The sequence below is a fragment of the Pelophylax lessonae genome (assembly GCF_965119305.1).
Source record: "Pelophylax lessonae genome assembly, chromosome: 11".
Taxonomy (NCBI): Eukaryota; Metazoa; Chordata; class Amphibia; order Anura; family Ranidae; genus Pelophylax; species Pelophylax lessonae.
Window position 1 is genome coordinate 115,180,613 of NC_138778.1, and position 21,407 is coordinate 115,202,019.

The 21,407-nt window shown below is 43.6% G+C and overlaps 1 protein-coding gene across 1 annotated transcript in view; it reads right to left on the reverse strand.

The window, feature by feature from the left end:
- ACLY (ATP citrate lyase) overlaps positions 1 to 21,407 on the reverse strand; it is a 139,662-nt gene that overhangs the window by 93,240 nt on the left and 25,015 nt on the right. The window contains exons 3-4 of the mRNA XM_082271448.1: positions 8,975 to 9,097; positions 2,533 to 2,595 (exon numbers count right to left, since the gene is read on the reverse strand). Coding sequence (XP_082127574.1) covers positions 2,533 to 2,595; positions 8,975 to 9,097 — 186 coding nt within the window. The remainder of the gene's footprint in view (positions 1 to 2,532; positions 2,596 to 8,974; positions 9,098 to 21,407) is intronic.

The following is a 21,407-nucleotide window of genomic DNA, read 5'->3' on the forward strand; positions in this document are numbered from 1 at the left end:
ATAGCACGACCTACTCGCAAGCCTAAGGTTGGGGCTCTCTGGTCTGTCTGTCTGTACCTGTGCAATTTGTATAGCTGTACTTGAGGGAAACCTACATTTCTCACAAAAATTAAAGGAACACTTTTTATACAGAGTACAGCATCAAGTCAATTACACTCCTGGGTTATTGATCTGGTCAGTTAGGTAGCAGAGGTAGTTGTTATTCAGTTTCAGCTGTTTTGGTGCTAATAAAATAAACAAGAGCACTCGATGAGCAACAATGAGATGACCTCCAGAACAGAATGGTTTTACAGATGGGAGGCCACATTTTCTGACTGTTTTTCACTAGTTTTGCATTTGGCTAGGGTCAGTGTCACTACTGGTAGCATAAGGAGATGCCTGGACCCTATAGAGCAGTGGTCCTCAACTCCGGTCCTCAGGGCCCACTAACAGGCCAGATTTTAAGTATTACCTTGGGGAGATGCAGACTAGAATACTGCAATCACTGAGCAGCAAATATCACCTGGGATGTATTTCAGTTATCTTGCAAACCTGGCCTGTTAGTGGGCCCTGAGGACCAGGGTTGAGGACCACTGCTATAGAGGTTGCACAGGCATTCCAACTCCTCCAGGAGGCACATCAATATGTGCCATTGCCAGAAGGTTTGTTTGTCTCCCAGCACAGTCTCAAGAGCATGGAGGAGATTCCAGGAGACAGGCAGTTACTCTAGGAGAGCTGGACAGGGCCAAAGAAGGTGCTTAACCCATCAGCAAGACTGGTATCTGCTCCTTTGTGCAGGGAGGAACAAGATGAGCATTGCCAGAGCTCTACAAAATTACCTCCAGTAGGCCACTGGTGTGAATGTCGCTGACCAAACAATCACAAACAGACTTCATGTGGGTGGTCTGAGGGCCCAATTTACTCTAGTGGGCCCTGTGCTCACTGTCTGGCACTGTGGAGCTCAATTGGCATTTGCCATTGAACACCAGAATTGGCAGGTCCGCCACTGGCACCCTGTGCTTTTCACAGATGAGGGCAGGTGTGACAGACGTTAAAGGGTCTAGAGAAGCTGTGGAGAACGTTATGCTGACTGTAATATTGTTCAGCATGACCGGTTTGGTGGTGGGTCAGTGATGGTCTGGGGAGGCATATCCATGGAGGGATGCGCAGACCTCTACAGGCGAGACAATGCCACCCTGATTGCCATTAGGTATTGGGATGAAATCTTTGGACCCATTGTCAGACCCTACGCTGGTGCAGTGGGTCCTGGGTTCCTCCTGGTGCACGACAATGCTCGGCCGCATGTGGTGAGAGTATGCAGCCAGTTCCTTGAGGATGAAGGAATTGATACCATTTAACAGCCCCAATGCTCGCCTGTAGAACACCTCTGGGACATTGTTTTGGTCCATCTGACGCCACCAAGTTGCACCTCAGTCTGTTCAGGAGCTCAAGGATGCCTGGGTTCAGATCTGGAAGGAAATACCCCAGGACACCATCTGTCGTCTCGAAAAGAGCATGCCCCTACATTGCCAGACATGCATTCAAGCACGTGGGGGCCATACAAACTACTGAGTACCATTTTGAGTTGCTACAATAAAATTTCAGCAAAATGGACTAGCCTGCTGCATCCTTTTTTCACTTTGATTTTCGGGTGTCTTTAAGTTCAGCCCTCTGTAGGTTGATAATTTTCATTTCCATTAAACAATGTGACATCCTTTCCTTCCGAACACATTACCCAGTCCATATCAGTATAGATATCCAGCATATTTTTCCCCTTGAGATCTGATGTGTTTTCAAAGTGTTCCTTTCATTTTTTTTTTTGAGCAGTATATGTGTACCTCTTGGATACTCCTGATATAACCTGTTTTTCACACTGATATCTTTCTAACCACGCACCCCCTGAACCCTTGAAGAAGCCGACCAGGCGAAATGCCCTGGAATGAGTCATCCTTCCTGCTCTGACATGCGTTTCATTATAGCATTGATATGGATAGGACATTATTATATGCATATATGGTATACACATAGGGAAGGACCTCTATCTTCAGGAGTATACCACTTGGAGATTATGTGTGGATACAATTTCTTAATTTTAATGAGATTACATTCCCCAAATTGTCTTTTTTAATATTCTATTTGTAATAAAATTCATTTTATCCTTATAGATGTATTGGTATTGATTCTGAGAGGTGTGTTTTCAGCACTTCTATAGTCCCATCTTCATACTTGTTTTTTTTGCGTGCAGCAGGAGCTCAGACCCCGCTAGCGAATAAAACGCAATCGCTGCAGCAGGAGATTCCTCTATCCACACTGTATAATCTTAGTTCATTTTAGTTTAGCCCACGGGTTATGTATATATCCACCTTTAGTATCCTTGCTGACCTGGCCAATAAACTTCACATTATTAGGACTTCACCTAGCTTTGGTTGTACAGTATAAATAAATGAAACATGGAAGTAGGCAGAAGAAATTTTTTTTTTTTTGCCAAAGGAACAAGAATACAAAGAATAAAAAAAAAAAACACAACTCTACTTTCCACAATTTTAAGCTTACCTGTCTATGAGGAACAAATGGCTCGATCAAGAAATTCTTCAAAATTCCTCTTGCTTTGGCTATCTGCAAAATAGGATTGAGAAAATAATAAATATCCTGTGCAACAACCAAGCAACATTATGCTGGGATGAAGCATATATCTTATAGCCTAGGCCATCTTTATGTAGAGCAACAATTCTTTTTTCAGACCCCCAGAGAGTTATTTGCCATGAGGTGCCATTTTGAACTTCCAGTGACCAGTATGATAGAGTGAGAGCGATAACACCAAATTTAACACACCTGCTCCCCATTCACACCTGAGACCTTGTAACACTAACGAGTCACATGACACCAAGGAGGGAAAATGGCTAATTGGGGCCAATTTGGACATTTTCACTTAGGGGTGTACCCACTTTTGTTGCCAGCTGTTTAGACATTAAAGGCTGTGTGTTGAGTTATTTTGAGGGGACAGCAAATTGACACTGTTATACAAGCTGTACACTCACTACTTTACATTGTAGCAAAGTATAATTTCTAATAGGGATGCACTGATCCAACTTTTTTGGTCCCGATACCGATCTTTTGCTTTGTGAAATCGCCGAACCCGAGTCCGATCCGGAAGTACTGTTTTGTGAGCTTAAAACAAAATAATACTTCCTGATCGGTATCGGCAGATACCTTATAACATTGTGCATTCAAAATCTAAAAAAAATGTCATGGGTTTACTCTTTAAGAGGTTAAACTTCCCTCCTCCGGCAGACGGAACGAAAAGATACATTGTAATCATTGTGTTTACTTAACTGGGAGAGTTGAAAGTCATTTGCAGGAGGCTCTTTTTTTTTTCCCTTTGACACCTGTTCTCTGCTCCCTCCCAAGCTATAAAGAGCAAAACCGGATCGGCCCGTGGATCTGTTCATTTTACCGATCCCCTGATCCAGCTATTTTGCCCGTATAGGGGCCGATATCCGATCCGAATATCGGATCGGTGCATCCCTAATTTCTAAAGTGTTGTCACATGAAAAAATAGAATAAAATATATACAAAAATGTGAGGGGTGTACTCACTTTTGTAAGATACTGTAGGTAGATTAGTTGCCCCCAACACTTTAATGGTCACAATCTTTTTCCATGGCAGCCACACAATCAGCAGTAAAAGTAAGAATTGTTGGAAATACAATTTTAAACAAAGTCAGCAATGGGTGACGTCATTTCTCTTTAAAGTCTAAGTGCAGCCAAAATCATATAGAGAAACATCAGCACAAGGGAGATAATTTACAGTCAGTAGGATGTGTCCTCTGTGTCAATTCCTCTTCTGTTAAGCCAGCCATATACAGCAATAGCAAGGACTGGTAAAGATTCAAACAATCTATGGGTAGATTGAACGTACACAATTTGATCAGATTTTTGCCATGCAATTACTGCCAACGGCTATAGTCGCTAGCAAGAATCACTGTTCTCCCATCAAGGAAGGGTCCCCCCATGCACATCACTGCTCCCCGGAAGGAATTCTCCCATCAACACGGACTGTGTTGATGAAGCAATCGAGTGATTTTTTTTTTTCCGGAAACCCGTGGCCTGCCTTAGTGAAAATCTTCGTCCATCCCGTCATCTTCTCCCCAGTATAGTGGAGTAGAATACAACTAGTAATAGGTCACAAGCCCTCATCAAGTGTGCCAGACTATACCTGCACTTTCTGCCCAGCTCTGCCATTCATAGAAGCCACACGACAGCGTCTATGAACTAAAATTGATCAATCATCCGTCCACCCTCCATTTCTAAATTCTCTTTCATTCTGTATTACAGCTTCTATGGAGTAGCGGAGCTGGGCAGAAAAGGACAAACGTAGACCCCCCTCCCCAGCTCCACTGGAGTGGGGAGAAGTGAGTAGGACAGGACAGAGGAAGAGTTTCACTAACAGAAGAAGAATCAGCACAAGAGACAAATCCTACTGATTGCTATGTCCCTTGTGCTGATTTTTCTGTTTGCGATTTTGGCTGCACTTAGGCTTTAAGGTTCCTTTAATTGAAGGTACTATAAGTGCTTTCCTCAGTATTTATAAAGAGACACTGTCAACAGATCATTCCTTTCATCCGCAACCTTCATATACGATTATGTGCATTTAAATGTACTTTATGCCGGTTATTTACCTATAAAAGCCTCCCTTGTTCACACATCTAAATGTTCTAAGATTGCTGCGGTGCGCAATCATCTTGGATGTGGATGTCAGCAGCCCCAGCAGATTTAAAGCGGTCACTCCAGTGACAATATATCGTACTACCCTGGAGGGGGAAGTGCCTGGGAACCGACTAGTCAACTTTGCTAGCAAGTTCAGAGACACATTGCAAGTTAATAAAAATTGGTTTAGGGAAATTTAAAAAAGCTGCAAGTAAACTATGCAAATATTTTTCTGTGCTTTTACATGTAATATTTTTAAGTTGGTGAAAGGTCCCTATAATGAAGGTAGGTGCCTTGCAGGGATGAGTTCATTCAGATACTAGTCCAAACCCACCTGAGTTATCTTGTCAGGATGCTGTCACTGCAGACCAATGACATGGGCAGCCAAGACGTTCCGCACCCCACAGCGGTGCGTATATACGCCTCTCGTACAGGTGCAGCTGCAGGGTGGGGAATGCCTCAGCCACCTACGATCAGCAATCTGCAGTGACAGCTCAGACACCAGATTGATGATCAATGGCACTGCAATGTTAAGTAAAGTATAATAAAAATTCTGGAGAAATTGTTTTTCTACATGGTTAATACAGAGAAGCATCTTACATTTAAAATTCAGATCAGGTCACTGTTTTTTTCCCTAGTCAAGAGCACTAAATCTCACACCGTGTTCTGACAGCAGGCAGCCAATCAATCTTCCGGCACAAAAATCACAGACCAGGAATACATCCTGTTAATTGGATGCTTTGACAGCTCAAAACAAGCAGACCCACGTAATACAGACACATATTAATATTGGTGTTCAGGGTGGAAAAATACCAAGATCTTTATGTGAACTGTATACAGATCCACTATAGGCAAACAATCGGCACATTGAGTTTCCATAAAATGCTCATCCTGTAAAAACAAAATTATGGGAAAGATAGAGCTATCCTTCTAACGGTATCTGTATCCTATGATATCTGACCGATACTGATTTTTTTGGCTGCCTTTCAGGCTGATAGTCGATAACAGGTACCGATATTCTGTACATTTTAAAGCTGGCTGGCACCCTGCCCTGGGTGGCTGGCTGGCATGCACCCTGCTCTGGCTGGCTGGCATGCACCCTGCTCTGGGTGGCTGGCTGGCTGGCAGGCACCCTGCTCTGGGTGGCTGGCTGGCTGGCATGCACCCTGCTCTGGGTGGCTGGCTGGCAGGCACCCTGCTCTGGGTGGCTGGCACCCTGCTCTGGGTGGCTGGCACCCTGCTCTGGGTGGCTGGCAGGCACCCTGCCCTGGGTGGCTGGCAGGCACCCTGCCCTGGGTGGCTGGCATGTCCTCACTGGCCCAGCCTTTCCGTGGTGTGCACTGTCCTGAAGTGAGAGAGGCGACGGCCTTTGCCCTTCCTGGGTAGAAGCCAGGACTCAGTCAGACTGGCAGAACTTTTACAGTCCCTGTGCGCAGAGGCCTCCTCGCACTGGGCTTTCAGTGCAAAACCTTCTATGTCCTGGCTTATTCTACCTGGGCCGATGACATAGTGGGCCCTAAAAAGATGGCCGTCATGGCAGGGCGAGACCAATATCGATAACATCGGCAAGTTTGAGACCGATACCGATTACCGATACTTTAAAAAAAAAAAAAAAGGTGAATATCGGCCCCCGATAATCAGTCGATCCCTAGTAAAATATACTCCATTTTTACATTTGTCGTTTGCCAACTAGCTAGAACATTTTCCTTTAACCGTCAGTTAATTGATTATTGTTCTAAAAATGATAACTAGCACTAGATCTGCAATATAAATAAACGAGTAGAATACAGTGGAAAGGGACTAGACAAAACATATAAAAGAATATTGGAAAATCCATCAGGAATGGGCATCTGTAAGAATCTGAATCTCCACTAAATCTGTATGTAAAACCAATTTTTCTAAACCTTTGTTATGAAGTAGTAAGGTGTTGGGTCCATTGTCGGACCGATCCCCCGCTGAGAAAAACGGACTCCGACCGACGGACGGAGTGTGTGAAAGGGGCCTAATGGTGTAGCCAGATTGATCACGATAGCCATGGTGCTGTTATTTAGTTGTATTCTCTCCTAATCAGAGGTGTCAAGCTGTAAGGCATTCACATTGGAGTGCATATCTCCAGCCTGAGCTCAGAGCTGATAGCCGACATTCTGTTCATCTGCTAAACAGGGGTAAATATTTCATTGAACGAGCCCATTGCTTTTCTTACAAGATACCCTGACAGCAACCTATTTAGATGATATATGAAACAAGATGCTGCATTTAATGTCAATGGAGACATTGGCATAGTTGTGCAAACATGCATTGCCTTCAGACCTGTTACACCAAATCCAAAAACCTGAAGCTGGATACAGGTGTAAACACGTGGCACAAGAAAGGCACAATTTTTACGTATTAACAAATGGATCGATTTAGTGATCTTTTATGCAGAAGCTTTTGTTCTTTGCCTTACGATCAGTACATTTTTTACGAATGGGTTACGTCCATGTGACTGTAGCCTTATATGGCAGCTTTTTTCGAGTATCTGTTATCAGCGCTAAGCTCAGGCAGGGGAGAGAAGCGAGATGGAATTACAGTCAGCTTGACAGGGAAAATATTTTAAAATTAATTTAAAAATTAAGTAACCCCTGGAGAGGTAAGGCATGGCTTTTACAAAGATAAAGAGTAAGCCCAGAAACATAATCAACATGTCTTGTCTGGATCAGGTTGAGGGAGTCTAAAAAGAATACTCTAGTCAAATCTGTGCGTTTTTTTCCATACGTTTTTATGCGGATATGGTGCGAACGACAGGCTAGATAACAGAGGAATCAAGGTCATGCATTTGTCCAATTGTAAAATGAAGTCATAAAATTGCACAAAAAAAAAAAAAAATCTAAGGCTGCATTCACATGTCAGCGTATTGATAGCGGGCAGAATCGCCGGTGTGTTGCCCGTGATTTGCAATAGCACCCCAAATGCTGTGTGATGTTGCCACGATTTCCGCCTGCCGAATCGCAGTAACATCGCGCAAAAAAAAAAAAATCGCGGGACGCATTACGCCCAAAAAAGTACAAGAGCTTTGGAGCGTAATGCGTCCCGCGATTTTTTTTTGCGCGATGTTACCGCGATTCGGCAGGCGGAAATCGCGGCAACATTGCACAGCGTTTGGGGTGCTATTGCAAATCACGGGCAACGCACAGGCGTCCCGCGATTTGCAATGATTTACGGATCACGGGCGGAATCGCGGCGATTCTACCCACGATCAATACACTGACATGTGAATGCAGCCTAAGCCTCAGGCTCTGTGTGCTAAACTGTATTCCTCAATGCCTTGTTCACTAGGCACAATAAAGGAAGATGGTAGAGCCACAATTTTATCGCCCATTACCACCCACCTAAAAGAAAACATGCAGCCACTCAGAAGTGTACACATGCTGCAGCTTTGCTCCCTGGCAACAGCAATTTATTATACCCCCCGTCGCATTTGGCAGGCAGTATTACCACCAAACGCAACCCTTGCGGCATGGTATTAACATATAAAAAGGTCTAGTCATCTGGTGCTCTACAGCTCTCTATAAAGAGATCCATCTTTTCAGCGGTCCAACAAGGGCTGCCACCTATGCATGATGGTAGACATACTGGAAATTAGATTTTGGGTTTACACTTCAAAAATGGGATTACTATTTTTACTGGGATTACCATGATTAGGATGTCATCACACACCAACTCAGCCAAAAGCTGACCATACATGGCTCAAATTTGGGCTAATTCCTGCTAAAATGCCCTGCTGGAACCACCAGACTTGACAAAAGCCAAATTAAAAAAATTAGCTTGGCTCGGTAGCAAAGTATTGGCAAATAATAACAGCATCCTGTCAGTTGCTGTTTGGGTTTTCTAAAAACTGTGGGTGTCTGAATACAATAGTCAGTAGAGGAGAGTCCTCCATCATGTCAAGCATGGATGGAAGAATCTGTTCATTTTCTCTTGTTCAGTCCCCAGGCAAAAACAGTGAAACCTATTCTATATGGCCCCAAGGAAAGGAGGGGAAGAACAGACCTTTAAAATCCCCAAACCTCTGCACTGGGCACTGACCGCTAATCACCCAAGGAGGTAAGTACAGCAGGGACCAGGGGTGTGGGGAGGATGTAGGATGTTAGATCACCTTTTCATTTTTTGGAAAAAGGTGAATTTGCGCTTTAAAAATAAATACTAATTTGTTGCAATCGACACCCTACATATTCAAACTGTGTATAAAACACACACATCAAATACATGCCTCATAGCTAGCAAATCTGTACAGACATATAGACACTTACTACAGTTTCATGTCCCAAACGTTGCTTCAGCCAACTCTTTACTTGGTCCAAATTTAAGTTAACTCCTACAAGTCCCAGCTTCCCACGACGTTTGATAAGTTGGTCAGGTTTCACCACCAGAGGCTGAAAAAAGAAGAATTACAAGGTAAAGAGCAAAGAAGATTTACCTTTGATCTAGCACTGCAATTAAACAGCTGAAAACCTGACCTAACTACAGACACTAAAGGGTTAGTCTATTAAACACTTTCACGTCTGGGCAAATGCTACAGCAGCCTAAATCATACCAGTATTTCTTATACCGCGATATTTCCTAAGTCCGATAACCTGTCACCACTATCACAAGTGACGCTCATTTACTGTTGGATTTTCCTTGGAGAATTTCAAGGACCAAAAGAAGTCAAACTTAAAATGTCATGGCCAGAGACTCCAATAAAGAAATCTTGTAACATAAATGCTCAAGAGACACCCTATGAAGGGGGTGGAGCCTGCATGTCAAATGTCACATCCTCTCCTGACTGTTTGTAGAATTGCGCTTGTCATGCACTATTGAGTGCTGGCCGTGTAAGTCATTTACTTTAATCAATTATTTAAATAATCCAGCAGAGAGCATTAGGTTTTCTTTGTATTCGCTCTTGGAATGTGCTTATGAATGAATGAAACCGGCTCCTGGATTCGGTCGCTCTCCCCAGTGTGACAGCTGAATCTGACCCTCGGTAATTCCTGGGTCAGATTGTAAGGTGAGAGGCTATATTTTCTGGTGGTGAATTAAGAAGCACGATCACCAAGGTGTCGATTATTGGATTATTGGATACAGTCTTGATTATCTGGGACTTGATTATCGCTATTCACATGGGTTTCATTCATATTGTCTGACATTTATAACACATTTAATATTTATTGCTAATTTTTTGGCGATTTATTGTTTTTGATTGTCATTTTTAGATATTTATTTCAGATTTGTCTGGTGCAGCACTTTTTGGTTTCTTTTAATATTTATTAAAGCGGAGTTCCCCCCAAAACTACCTAAAGTTCTGCTTTAGGTAGTTCTAACCCCCTGACATGCCACATTTGGCATGTCATTTTTTTTTTTGTTAAAACTAGGTACCCGCTCCCTCTTCCGCTCGGAGCGCCGCGGCGCCCTGAGCGGAAGTTCTCCTCTCCCCCTCCCTCCCTGCAATCTTCTGGGACATGTCAGAGGTCCCAGAAGATTGCCGGCCAATCACGACGCGTAGCGCAACTCGCGCATGTGCAGTGCGTACCCGGCTGTGAAGCCGCAAACTGTCACAGCCAGGTGCCCTCATCAGTGATGCCGGCGCCGCAGGGCAGAGAGGGAGAAGACGGCGCATTGCTGGACCGTGGGACAGATGAGTGTGTGGATAGGCTGGAACTCCGCTTTAAGAAGTGAGAACACAGTTGGTGTTAGCAGCTGGACATTGATATTTATATATATTACAGTATCACTATATATTTGTTCACTTTCTTGCACATATTATTGCGCTAATATTCTTTACACTATTAGTATTTTCTCACTGCATCTGAAAACATTTCAGTGAAAGATATAACACCAACATATAAGGAAAAAAAATAGAATCGCTGAGTTGGAAAAGGGATCACCCCCTTGTTTCAGCATGTTGTTGAACCACCTTTTGCTTTAATCAAAGCCTGTATGTTGGGATACATTATGTCTCTACTAACTGCACATCTAGACTTTGCAATATTTGCCCACTCTTTGCATAACTGCTCAAGTTCAGTTAAAATTTGATGGTGACCGTTTCTGGACTGCAGTCTTTAAGTCATTCCACAGATTTTCAATGGGGTTTAAAAGGGTTGTAAAGTCAGAAGGTTTTTTTATCTTCATGCAGTCTATGCATGAAGATAAAAAGCCTTCTGTGTGCAGCAGCTCAACTGATCCCCCTAATACTTACCTCAGCCCACTCTCTATCCAGTGATGTCCACGAGTGCCTCAGCCGTCCAGGACTCTCTCTGATTGGCTGAGACAGCAGCGAAGCCATTGGTTCCCGCTGCGGTCAATCAATCTCCATTAGCTGAATGGCAGCCATGTCTAAATGGATACACATAGCTGCAGCTCACATCAGGTGCCCCCACAGCAAGCTGCTTTCTATGGGGACACTTGACAGGAGGAAGGGGCTAGGAGTTTCAGCTAATGACCTGAGAAGAGGAGGATCTGGGCTGTCCTGTGCAAAAATCATTGCACAGAGGAGGCAAGTATAACACGTTTGTTATTTTAATAGAAAAAAAAATTGAGACTTTACATTCAACTTTAAGTCTGGTCTCTGACTTAAAGTTTCTCCCTCAACCACTGTGTGGTCATTTTTACTGCGTGCTTTGGGTCTGTGTCATGTTGGAAGGTAAGCCTTCTTCCCATTGACAACTTTCTGGCAGAGGGGAGCATATTTTCCTCAAGAATTTGACGGTATTTTGCCCCATCCATTTTACCATCTATCCTGGCAAAAGCTCCAGTCCCTGATGCAGAGTAACACCCCCGTAACGGGATACTACCATCTCCATGCGTTATTTGGATGGTGAGCTGTATTGGATTTCCGACAGACATACTGTTCGGTGTCGAGGCCAAAAAAAAAAATTTTTAGTCTCATCTGACCGTAACACCTTTTCCCATGTGGCTTCAGAATCTTCAAGGGGTGTTTTGGCAAAGCTCAGTCATGACTGTATGTGGCCTTTCCTGAGGAGTGGCTTTCTTGCAAACCTCCCATACAAGCCACATTTTTGAAAAATTTGTGATTTTGTTGTCCCATGTACACAATGACCACTCTTCGTCCTAAATTCCTGCCACTGCTTCAGACAGCTGAAGTAACTGTAGGCCTCTTGACTCTGACCAGTTTCCTTCTGGCTCTTTAATCCAGTTTGGAGCGACGTCCTGATCTTGGGGTCTGTGTTGCACCAAATAGTTTCCACTTCTTAATAATAGACTTCAATGTGCTTCTAGGCATTGATCAAGCATTTGAACATTTTTTTGTATCCATCTCCTGACTTGTGCTTGCCCACAACTTTATCCCGAAGATCTTTGGACAGTGCCCTGCCACCCATAGTTGATTGTTTGCTTCAGTTGTACTACCAGGGACCTGAAATGCTCCAGGAGAGCTCTTCTCATGCTGAGCCAATCAAAATAAAAACACAGCTGAGCACAGTTGAAAGTCAAATGGCTTTGTGTGCCACTGAGAAGGTGATTAGCTACACCTGACAAGTAATTTTTGGGAGAGGAGGTGATCTTTTTTTCAACTCAGTGTATCGGTTTTTTATTTTTATTTTCTGACATGTTTTGAGTAAATACAGCTAGATAAAACAAAAAAACTGTGTCTCTCTTCATTTCAGGCTGCAAAGCCACAAAATGTGATTATTTTAAACTTGTTCCCAACTGCCTGCCACAGTTTTACTGGCTCTCCTGCATGAACTGACGTAGCTCTACGTCAGTCATGTGCCTGGTGCTGGGGGACAAGTGTGCGCTGCCGGCGGTGTGCTACTGCCCCCACTAGACAGCGGGGATGCCGATGCACCCACGATCGCTCCCCGCTAAGAGAGAAGGATGGTCAGCTATTGTAAACACAGCTGACAGTTCTCTCTGAAATAATCACAGAGCGCCTGTGATCCTTCTATATATGATCACAGGTCTCTGTGATAATTTCACAAGCCCCGCCCCCATACAGTTAGTAAACACACCCCTAAGCTCCCACTTAACCCTTTGATCACCCCTAGGTTAACCCCTTCCCTGCCAATGTTATTATTACAGTAACTGCATATTTTTAGCACTGCTTACTTTAGTAATGTCACTGGTCTCCCCAAAAGTGTCAAAAATGTCAGTTAGGGGCCCGATCTGTCTGCCGCAATGTCACAGTCCTGCTAAAAATCGCAGATCGCCGACATTACTAGTAAAATAAATAAAAATGACAAATCTTTCCCCTAGTTTGGAGATGCGATAACTTTTTCGCAAACCAATCAAAATACGCTTATCGCAAATTGTTTTATCAAAAATATGTAGTAGAATACAAATTGGTTTAAAAGGATGAACATTTTTAAAACATTTTTTTTTGGGGGAATGTTATGTAGCAGAATGTGAAAAAATATTGTTTTTTCCCAGAATTGTCGCTCTTTTGCTTATAGCGCAAAGAAAAAAAAAATCGTAACAGGTGATCAAATAGCACCAAAATAAAGCTCTATTTGTGGGGGGAAAAAGGACATCAATTTTATTTTGGTACAGTGTTGTATGACCGCGCAATTTTAAAGCCCCGTACACATGAGTCGAAATTCGGCCGGGAATTTTTTGTCCGACGACCGATCTGCCGATTTTCGGCTTGTTAGTATGGTGCTTCCGACAACCGACTCCGACTTTTCGGCTGAAAAAATCCTGGTGTGCAGGCTATATAAATTTTTGTCGACCGTCAAAACACGTCCAATTTTCGTCTCATTAGTACAGATTTCGATGGGGAAAAAATCTTATGAGCAAGACTAGGCATGCTCAGAGATGAAAGAACACATACAAAGCAATCCAACACATGACATCACTTCAGAAGTAGAATTCTGTCCTGCGGGAAAATTTGTGTGCAGTCTAGGCACATTCCAACCAACAGACACCACTCTGGACAAAAGACGGACGACCGGTCAGCGGAAATTCGTTGCGTGTGTACGGGGCTTTAGTTAAAATAACGCAGTGTCGAATTGCAAAAAAATGGCCTTGTCATTAAGGGGGCAAATCCTTCCGGTCCAGAAATGGTTAAAGAGGGAGGGGGGGGGGGGGGAGAGAGAGAATATGTCCTATACCCACTGTAGTATTGGCTTAAGGAACCACCCAAATTCTCAGACTTGTATACTTAGTCATGGAAATAAAATCTATTCCCCGTCACAAAATTAGCAAAACTTAGTACGCATTGCAGAGCAGGGTGGAGACATCGAGACACTGACCTTTCTTATTCATGCAGAAATTACTATGCATCATAAGACAGTTTCTCTCTGTGCAGACTTCCAGGTCTCCCTGCTGCACTGCATTAACTTGATTAACATTCGAATGATTAAATATTTCTCAATGATTTGGCCTCCAGCCAGACTGTAAATAGATATTCTGCAGATAAAGAAAGATTTAATGGCTGCGACTCCTCATTCATCAGCACTAAGTGGACGGCTCCGAGGACGTGCTTCTTCAGATTGTTCCCTTTTCATATAGTTAGTTATAGTGCCTTGGCAGCAGATTTCTGTGTACAATGAAAACAAGGACAAGTACAAGAACACAGCTTGTACTCACAAGGTTACCAAAAGGTGGATGAGGGGGAGGCAAGGACGAGCAAAGAAAAACTGGAAAAAAAGCCATTATTTTAAATGTGAGGGAATCAGTCTGCAAGCCACAGGTGCTACAAGAGAGGGAATGCAGCAGACATATTGAAAGGAGGGGGTTAAAGATTCAATCCTGTTCACTAGGTTAGGTACAGCGTGTTAGTTGTAAGGGTGTGTGCGTTCTTCCTACAAGAGACCTCCCCTGTGTGAGCGGAGGTCACTTGGAGTCTGTTCGATATATATATTTTTTCAAAACTTTAACAGAATCACTAAAAGTATATTACATATATATATATATATTATATATATATATATATATATATATATATATATATATATATATATACACACACACACACATATACATACATACATACATACATACCACACAGGGCTTTTTTTCTCTCAGTGAAAAGGTACAGGAAATTCCCTAAGTTACTTTGTGTCTCCGCCCCCTACCCACCTTCGAGCACTAACCCTTGGTTCCACCCCTACCCACCTCTGAGCACCGACACTTGGATCCACCCCCTACCCAGCTTCCAGTACAGCCCCTTTTAGAGAATATAGAGCAAAGTATAATTTTGTAGTGGAATGTATGGAATTTGGTTATTAAAAAAAAACAAGAAAAGCAATAAAATAGATCCCCCACAGCCAGCAGCAATATACCGCCCCAGCAGCAATAGACCCTGAGCAGCAGCAAAAGATCTCCAGCAGCCAGCATCAATAGACCCTCTAGCAGCCAGCAACAGTAGATCCCTTCCAGCAACAATTAACCCACAGTATCAAAAGATCCTCCACCAGCAACAATAGATTACCATCCAAGAATAGATCCCCTCCAGCATCAATAGATCCAGCATCAGTAGACCCTGCAGCACCCCTCCTTGTCATGGCATACATTCAGTGCTAGAGGTGCCGGAACTGCGTTCCCCGCATTCCCGCTGCAAAAAAGCTATATATATATATATATATATATATATATATATATATATATATATATATATATATATATATAATCCTGCTAAAAATTTAGCTTTGGAACACATACAGAAGATACCACATGCTTGGCATCCTAAAAAAATAGTTAAATAAAACAAAGACTAACAGCTCAAACAAAACACATCCCTTTTTGGACAGTTCAGGATGTGGTTTCAATGCCTGCCTGTGTTACATAGTTAGTCAGGTTGAAAAAAAGACACAAGCCAATCTTGCTCAGCCAATAAAAAACAAAAACAGTAATGAAAACCCAACCATTAAATCCCATATACACAATCCTATACCTGCAGTTGATCCAGAGGAAGGCAAAAAAATCCAGCAAAGCATGATCCTATTTCCTACAGCAGGGGAAAAAAAAATTCCTTCCTGATCCCCCGAGAGGCACTCGGATATTCCGTGGATCAACTTTATCTATAAATATTAGTACCCATTTATATTATGTACACCTAGGAAAGAATCCAGGCCTTTTTTAAAGCAATCTAGTGAGCTAGCCAGAAACACCTCTGGAGGGAGTCTATTCCACATTTCCACAGCTCTTACAGTGAAGAAACCTTTCCGGATTTGGAGACAAGTGTTGTTTCTTTAGCTTAACCTACTTAAAGTACAAGGTAACTTGGCATTTATTATTTTTTGTTACATTAGCCTGGAAAAGCATTTCACCAGCGATCAACAGATCACTGATGCCATGCAGGTCTCCTGCACACTTCCTGTACGGGTAAGGCGATATTCCCAGACAGACTCAAGACTCAATGAACTACCACAGCGCCAAGGTAGTTCATTGAGAACTACAAGCCGACAGCCACTAAGGATGTAGGGGCTTGTAGTTCATTCAGACACACAGAGCTGTGTGTCTGTATGGCATGGCCGTGTGGGTGTAATAGTGGCAGCTAGTATGGGGAAACGTACTTCTCCCCCTACTGCCACCACAGGGAGGGGGCAGGCAGTGGCTGCAGCAATGGGAACATGTAACCCTAAAATTGGGTGGAACATGTAACATGTTCCCAAAGGTAAATGTATCATTAAAAGAAATTGGTTGGACAGGCAAGGACTTTTAAATTTTAAAAAGGCACCAAAATTTGTTAAAAAATAACAATTTTATTATTAAATGATTCAATTAAATTATTTTCATCATTTAATAATAAAATTGTTATTTTTTAACAAATTTTGGTGCCTTTAAAGTCCTTGTCTGTCCAACCAATTTTTTCTAGTTCATTTGGGATGTGGCACCCATTTACTCTTTTTATGCGCTCAGATTGCTGCTATCTGCGCATTCAATCCAAACTTTCTGAAACGTATAATTAAGTCCCAGTTCACACATGTACGATGACAGACATCGCAGGAGACTCGGAGCCCACTGCTCTGCAAATCACATGCAACGTCTGTGCAATGCGAATTCAGCCAATGCGGATTGTATGGCTGAATTTGCATCGCATTCGGACACAACTCGCACAGGACCCTTTTTTGGGTCCGCGCAAGAATCGGATCACATGAGTGTTCACACCTATGCGATCCGATTCATGTTCGAATTGACAGTTCACACTGCAATATGCGAAATGATCTAGGGGTGTCGTTAAACTTTGTATTGACAACCCCAGTGATTCGCATATGGCCTGTGAGTTGAATGCAATGCGGGAACCCGCAGTGGATTTGCAGGGTTCCCGCATCGCAAATATGAAGTCTTTTTTTCTTTAAATTAACAAACATGTTATACTTATCTGCTCTACGCAGACGGTTTTGCACAGAGCTTCCCAGATCCTCCTTTTCTCAGGTCCCTTTTCTGCTCTCCTGGCACCTCCATCCAGCTGAGTGCCCTCACAGTAAGCAGTTTGCTATGGGGGCACCCAAGCAGAGTCACAACCCCCTGAGTCCATTCATAGACTGCATAGAATGCATGAAGATAAATAAAACCTTCTGCCTTTACAATACCTGTAAGCTTTGAACACAGCCAGTTCAACAGGAACTAGCTGACTTTCTTCCCGTGTGTACAGCTGTCTGTTCTATAGAAGTGGGCCTCATGATTGGCTTCTGTTGAACAGGCATGCTGGAAAACTAGCATCCGACCCACATCCGATATTCCCTAATTAGTAAGGCAATGTGTCTGTTTTTTCAATTCAGCCCACTGGGTTGAATGAAAAAAAAAAAAAAAAAAAAAAAAACACGCTTGTACCAAGCTTTACACACATAGTATTGTGGGAATTCTCAGACGGTAGGGTTGCGCTGATACGGATTTTTTGTACCAGCGAGTACTGATACTTCTGGTAAAGTACTCGCCGATACCGAGTACAGATACCTTTGCGGTTCAATTTAAGCCTATAGAAAAAACTAATGGGCTCAACTTGCACTGCCAAAAAATTGCATGCAATTTGAACACGAATGCAGTGCGATTCCTATCCAATTCGCATGCGATTTTCTCCACCACTCCTGGGTGAACCCAGTATAGAAAGACAGGGAAGCGCCATCTGAATGCAGCAATGGACAGTTGGTTAAAAGTGCACATTTGTAATATATTAAATCCAAGTCTGCATGAGTCCCACGGGGCCTGCCGATGATGGAAAACCACAGCTGCTTGCGATGCTGGAGGAGATGTATAGAATAGGTGGTCCGCCCACAAGCTGACAGCACCCCCCCCCCTTATATCCACCAAAGCTGGCCCCCAGAACTTCCTACATCTCCTCCAGCCCTGTGAGCAAGCGGTTGTGGTCTTTCGTCATCGGTGGACACTATGGCCATGCAGATTTGGATTTGACATATTACAGATAACTACTTTTAACATGCACGTTTTTATAACATTTAAAAAAAAAAAAAATGGTTTGCCATTCAGGCAGCAATCACACCGCATACCTGTTTAAATCACATGCGATTTTTTGCGGTGCGATTTTTGCAGTGGGATTTGAGCCCATTCATTTTGTATGGGTTCAAACCGCACCACAAGGATATCTGTTTCAGGTATCAGAACATTTGCACAAGTATTCGTGCAAATATTCAGTATCGGCACAGATACCAATACCGGTATCGGTGCAACCCTAATTGACGGGTGTTAAAATAGAATTATATTGCTTAGTGTGGAGCCTGCTTGATGTGGACACCCAAATACACAGTTTAAAACTGATCCATATCCATCAAAATTTCCTTTTAATCCACTTGCTAGTATATTTCTTGGAGACAGGGATTATACCTTCATGAGGTTCCGCACATGGGTTCCTGAGTCTACAACTCTGCTGTGGCCAGTACAATGGGTCCTCCTCTCCCTGCCTTCATGAGGTTCCGCACATGGGTTCCTGGGTCTACAACTCTGCTGTGGCCAGTACAATGGGTCCTCCTCTCCCTGCCTTCATGAGGTTCCGCACATGGGTTCCTGGGTCTACAACTCTGCTGTGGCCAGTACAATGGGTCCTCCTCTCTCTGCCTTCATGAGGTTCCGCACATAGGTTCCTGGGTCTACAACTCTGCTGTGGCCAGTACAATGGGTCCTCCTCTCCCTGCTTTCATGAGGTTCCCCACATGGGTTCCTGGGTCTACAACTCTGCTGTGGCCAGTACAATGGGTCCTCCTCTCCCTGCCTTCATGAGGTTCTGCACATGGGTTCCTGGGTCTACAACTCTGCTGTGGCCAGTACAATGGGTCCTTCTCTCCCTGTTAGAGGAATCTTCATTTCTTGTATAGTACAAAGAAAATAAAAGCGGATGCTCAAACACACAAAAAGTTGGCAGGATTACCCAACACTCCCATGTGGACAGGAACAGAACCCAAATTTATGGTAAGGAGATCAAGATGATGGAGTAATTAACACATACAAGGAACAAGGGCCTGACAAAATCCCCATTAAAATATCACTTGAGTGGCCTTAGAGTAACCACAGACAACAGATGGCAATCTTCTTATTTAGATATTTTTCGGCTGCTTAAAGACCCAATGTCTATAGGCTACCTGCTAATACTACTGTCAGAGGTTTTTTTAGAATGGAAACTAGACAGGTTAGACAACTTCTTTTGTTTGTTGCATTTTCCCTCCTAGCAGGTTGGAACTATCTGCAGTATGTCCTCCCAACTAAGACACCTTTCATATGGGTCTGGCTTGTTCTGATCAGCAGGGATCACCATGAACAAATTTCCTGCTGAATCAGAATCAGACCTGAATATACCATTCAGGTCCAATTCAGCAGAAACATTTGTTCATGGATCCCCTGCTGTTCGTTTTGTGACAGCCACACTTTCGTTTTTTCCTGCTGGAGCTTAAGGCAGATCATTGAGTCTTTTTTTGTTTAGCCAGCGGGTTGAACAAAAAAACTGATTTGATGTAGATGGGGGAACTTCTCCCCACTGAGCTGTTGTATTCTGACAGTGGGGAGATTTCCCCACTGTCAGAATACATTGATCAGTGTTGCCAACTATAGTCTGCAGCACTGACTGAGCGGGGAAATTCCAACCTCTGTGCCCATACATGGGTCGAAATTCAGCCAGTCCCCGCTGAACTTCGATCCATGTATGGCTGACTATTTTTGGTTGTTACATTATTTTTCTATTGTATGTGTTGATATGCCTGACAACCTCATTCAGGTGTATAGATTTGGTTACGTGTATTTTTTGTACTTATCAAACAGATATAACATAATGCTTTCAGTGGTATGCTTACAAAGCAAACAGAAGCAAATAAGAGATGTTCATGGTTAGGGTTAAATACATATTAAAGCGGAGTTCCGGCCTCAAATTCGATTTTGGGCCATCCGCTTGCTAAGGGGAACCTGAAAAAGAAATGGATACTGGCGATTTTTTTTTTTTGGTCACTTACCTTATACTCACCTTCCTTTCACTTCCTCCCTCTGCGGCCGCGGCCCGCGCCGTCACTTCCGGTTTGCGATGATTACTGGGAGCTGAACGTCATCGCTCCCAAGAATCAATGCACCTGCAGCGGCCCCGCTCGTCACTTCCGGTGCAGGCACGGCATTCACTGCTAAACAGCTTCTTGGCATGCCCAGAAGCTGTGCAGGGATGCCGCGCCTGCACCGGAAGAGATGAGTGGGGCCGGTGCAGTGCATTGTGGGACTCCGACGTCACCAGAGGACACGAAGAGGGACGCTGCAGCTTCAGCTGCCCACACCTGAGATGGCAGCGCTGGAGAAGAAATTTTCAAGGTAAGTATTTCTTCTTACAGGTAAGTGCGACCCGGGACAGTTCAGAGGCCATCTTTTATGGACTGTACTAGCCCTGACTGTCCCGGGGGTATTTTTAGCTCAAATTGACCCCCGAGGCCGGAACTCCGCTTTAAGTATCTACAGCACATTCTAGTGTCACCCTATTCCAGCTCAACCTTTTTTTACAAAGAATTTTAAATCTATGGACCATCCTCCATTGCAGTCTCCAGGAGGTATGCACATTTCATCTAATGAATCTCATATGGATGCAGACTTTGGCGGGGTAAAGCTTAATTCTAGGTATTTTATTTAGGTTAATAATCATATTCCATACCGGACCGATTCCTGTGAAAGCAGAGAATCACTGTAGTAGCAGCAGCCTCTTCAGCTATCCTTGCTGTCTGCTAGGTCCTGTGTCAGGGGACAGCCCTGCTGCATAGTGAACCCGGTGAGTCGCATGCTCAGCATGGGCAACATTCAGAAAACACCTTGTATTTTTCTCAAGGCGTTCTATGATTGGATGAGGCTGGGTTCACACTTATGCAAATTGGATGTAGGTTTCCCCGCATCCAATTTGCATTTAAGAAGACGGAGATAGGCTCTCAATGGAGCTGGTTCACACAGCTCCGGGGCAGCCGCAGTCTGCACTGGAAAAGGGTCCTATGCGTCTTTGGCTTAGTTTCAGGTCCGAATTCAGGCAAAAATTTGGACATGATTCACACCTGGAATGGAGAACAGGGGCGCATTGGACCCCCTGCTGCGAGTCTCAGCCGCAGCTAGTGTGAACCTGGCCTGAGTGGAAAATGTGATGTCACCACTCCACCTTTCTACTCCATCCAATCAGAGAACACCTTGTTATAATTGTTAACAAAAATACAAGGCAATCTCTGAAAATTGCTTGTGGCATGTGAACAACCCCCTACGTTCAGTATGCAGCAAGGCAGCCACTCGGCAGGGGACCTGGAAGACAGCAATAATCACTGTAGTAGCAGCTTCTACTACAGTGAA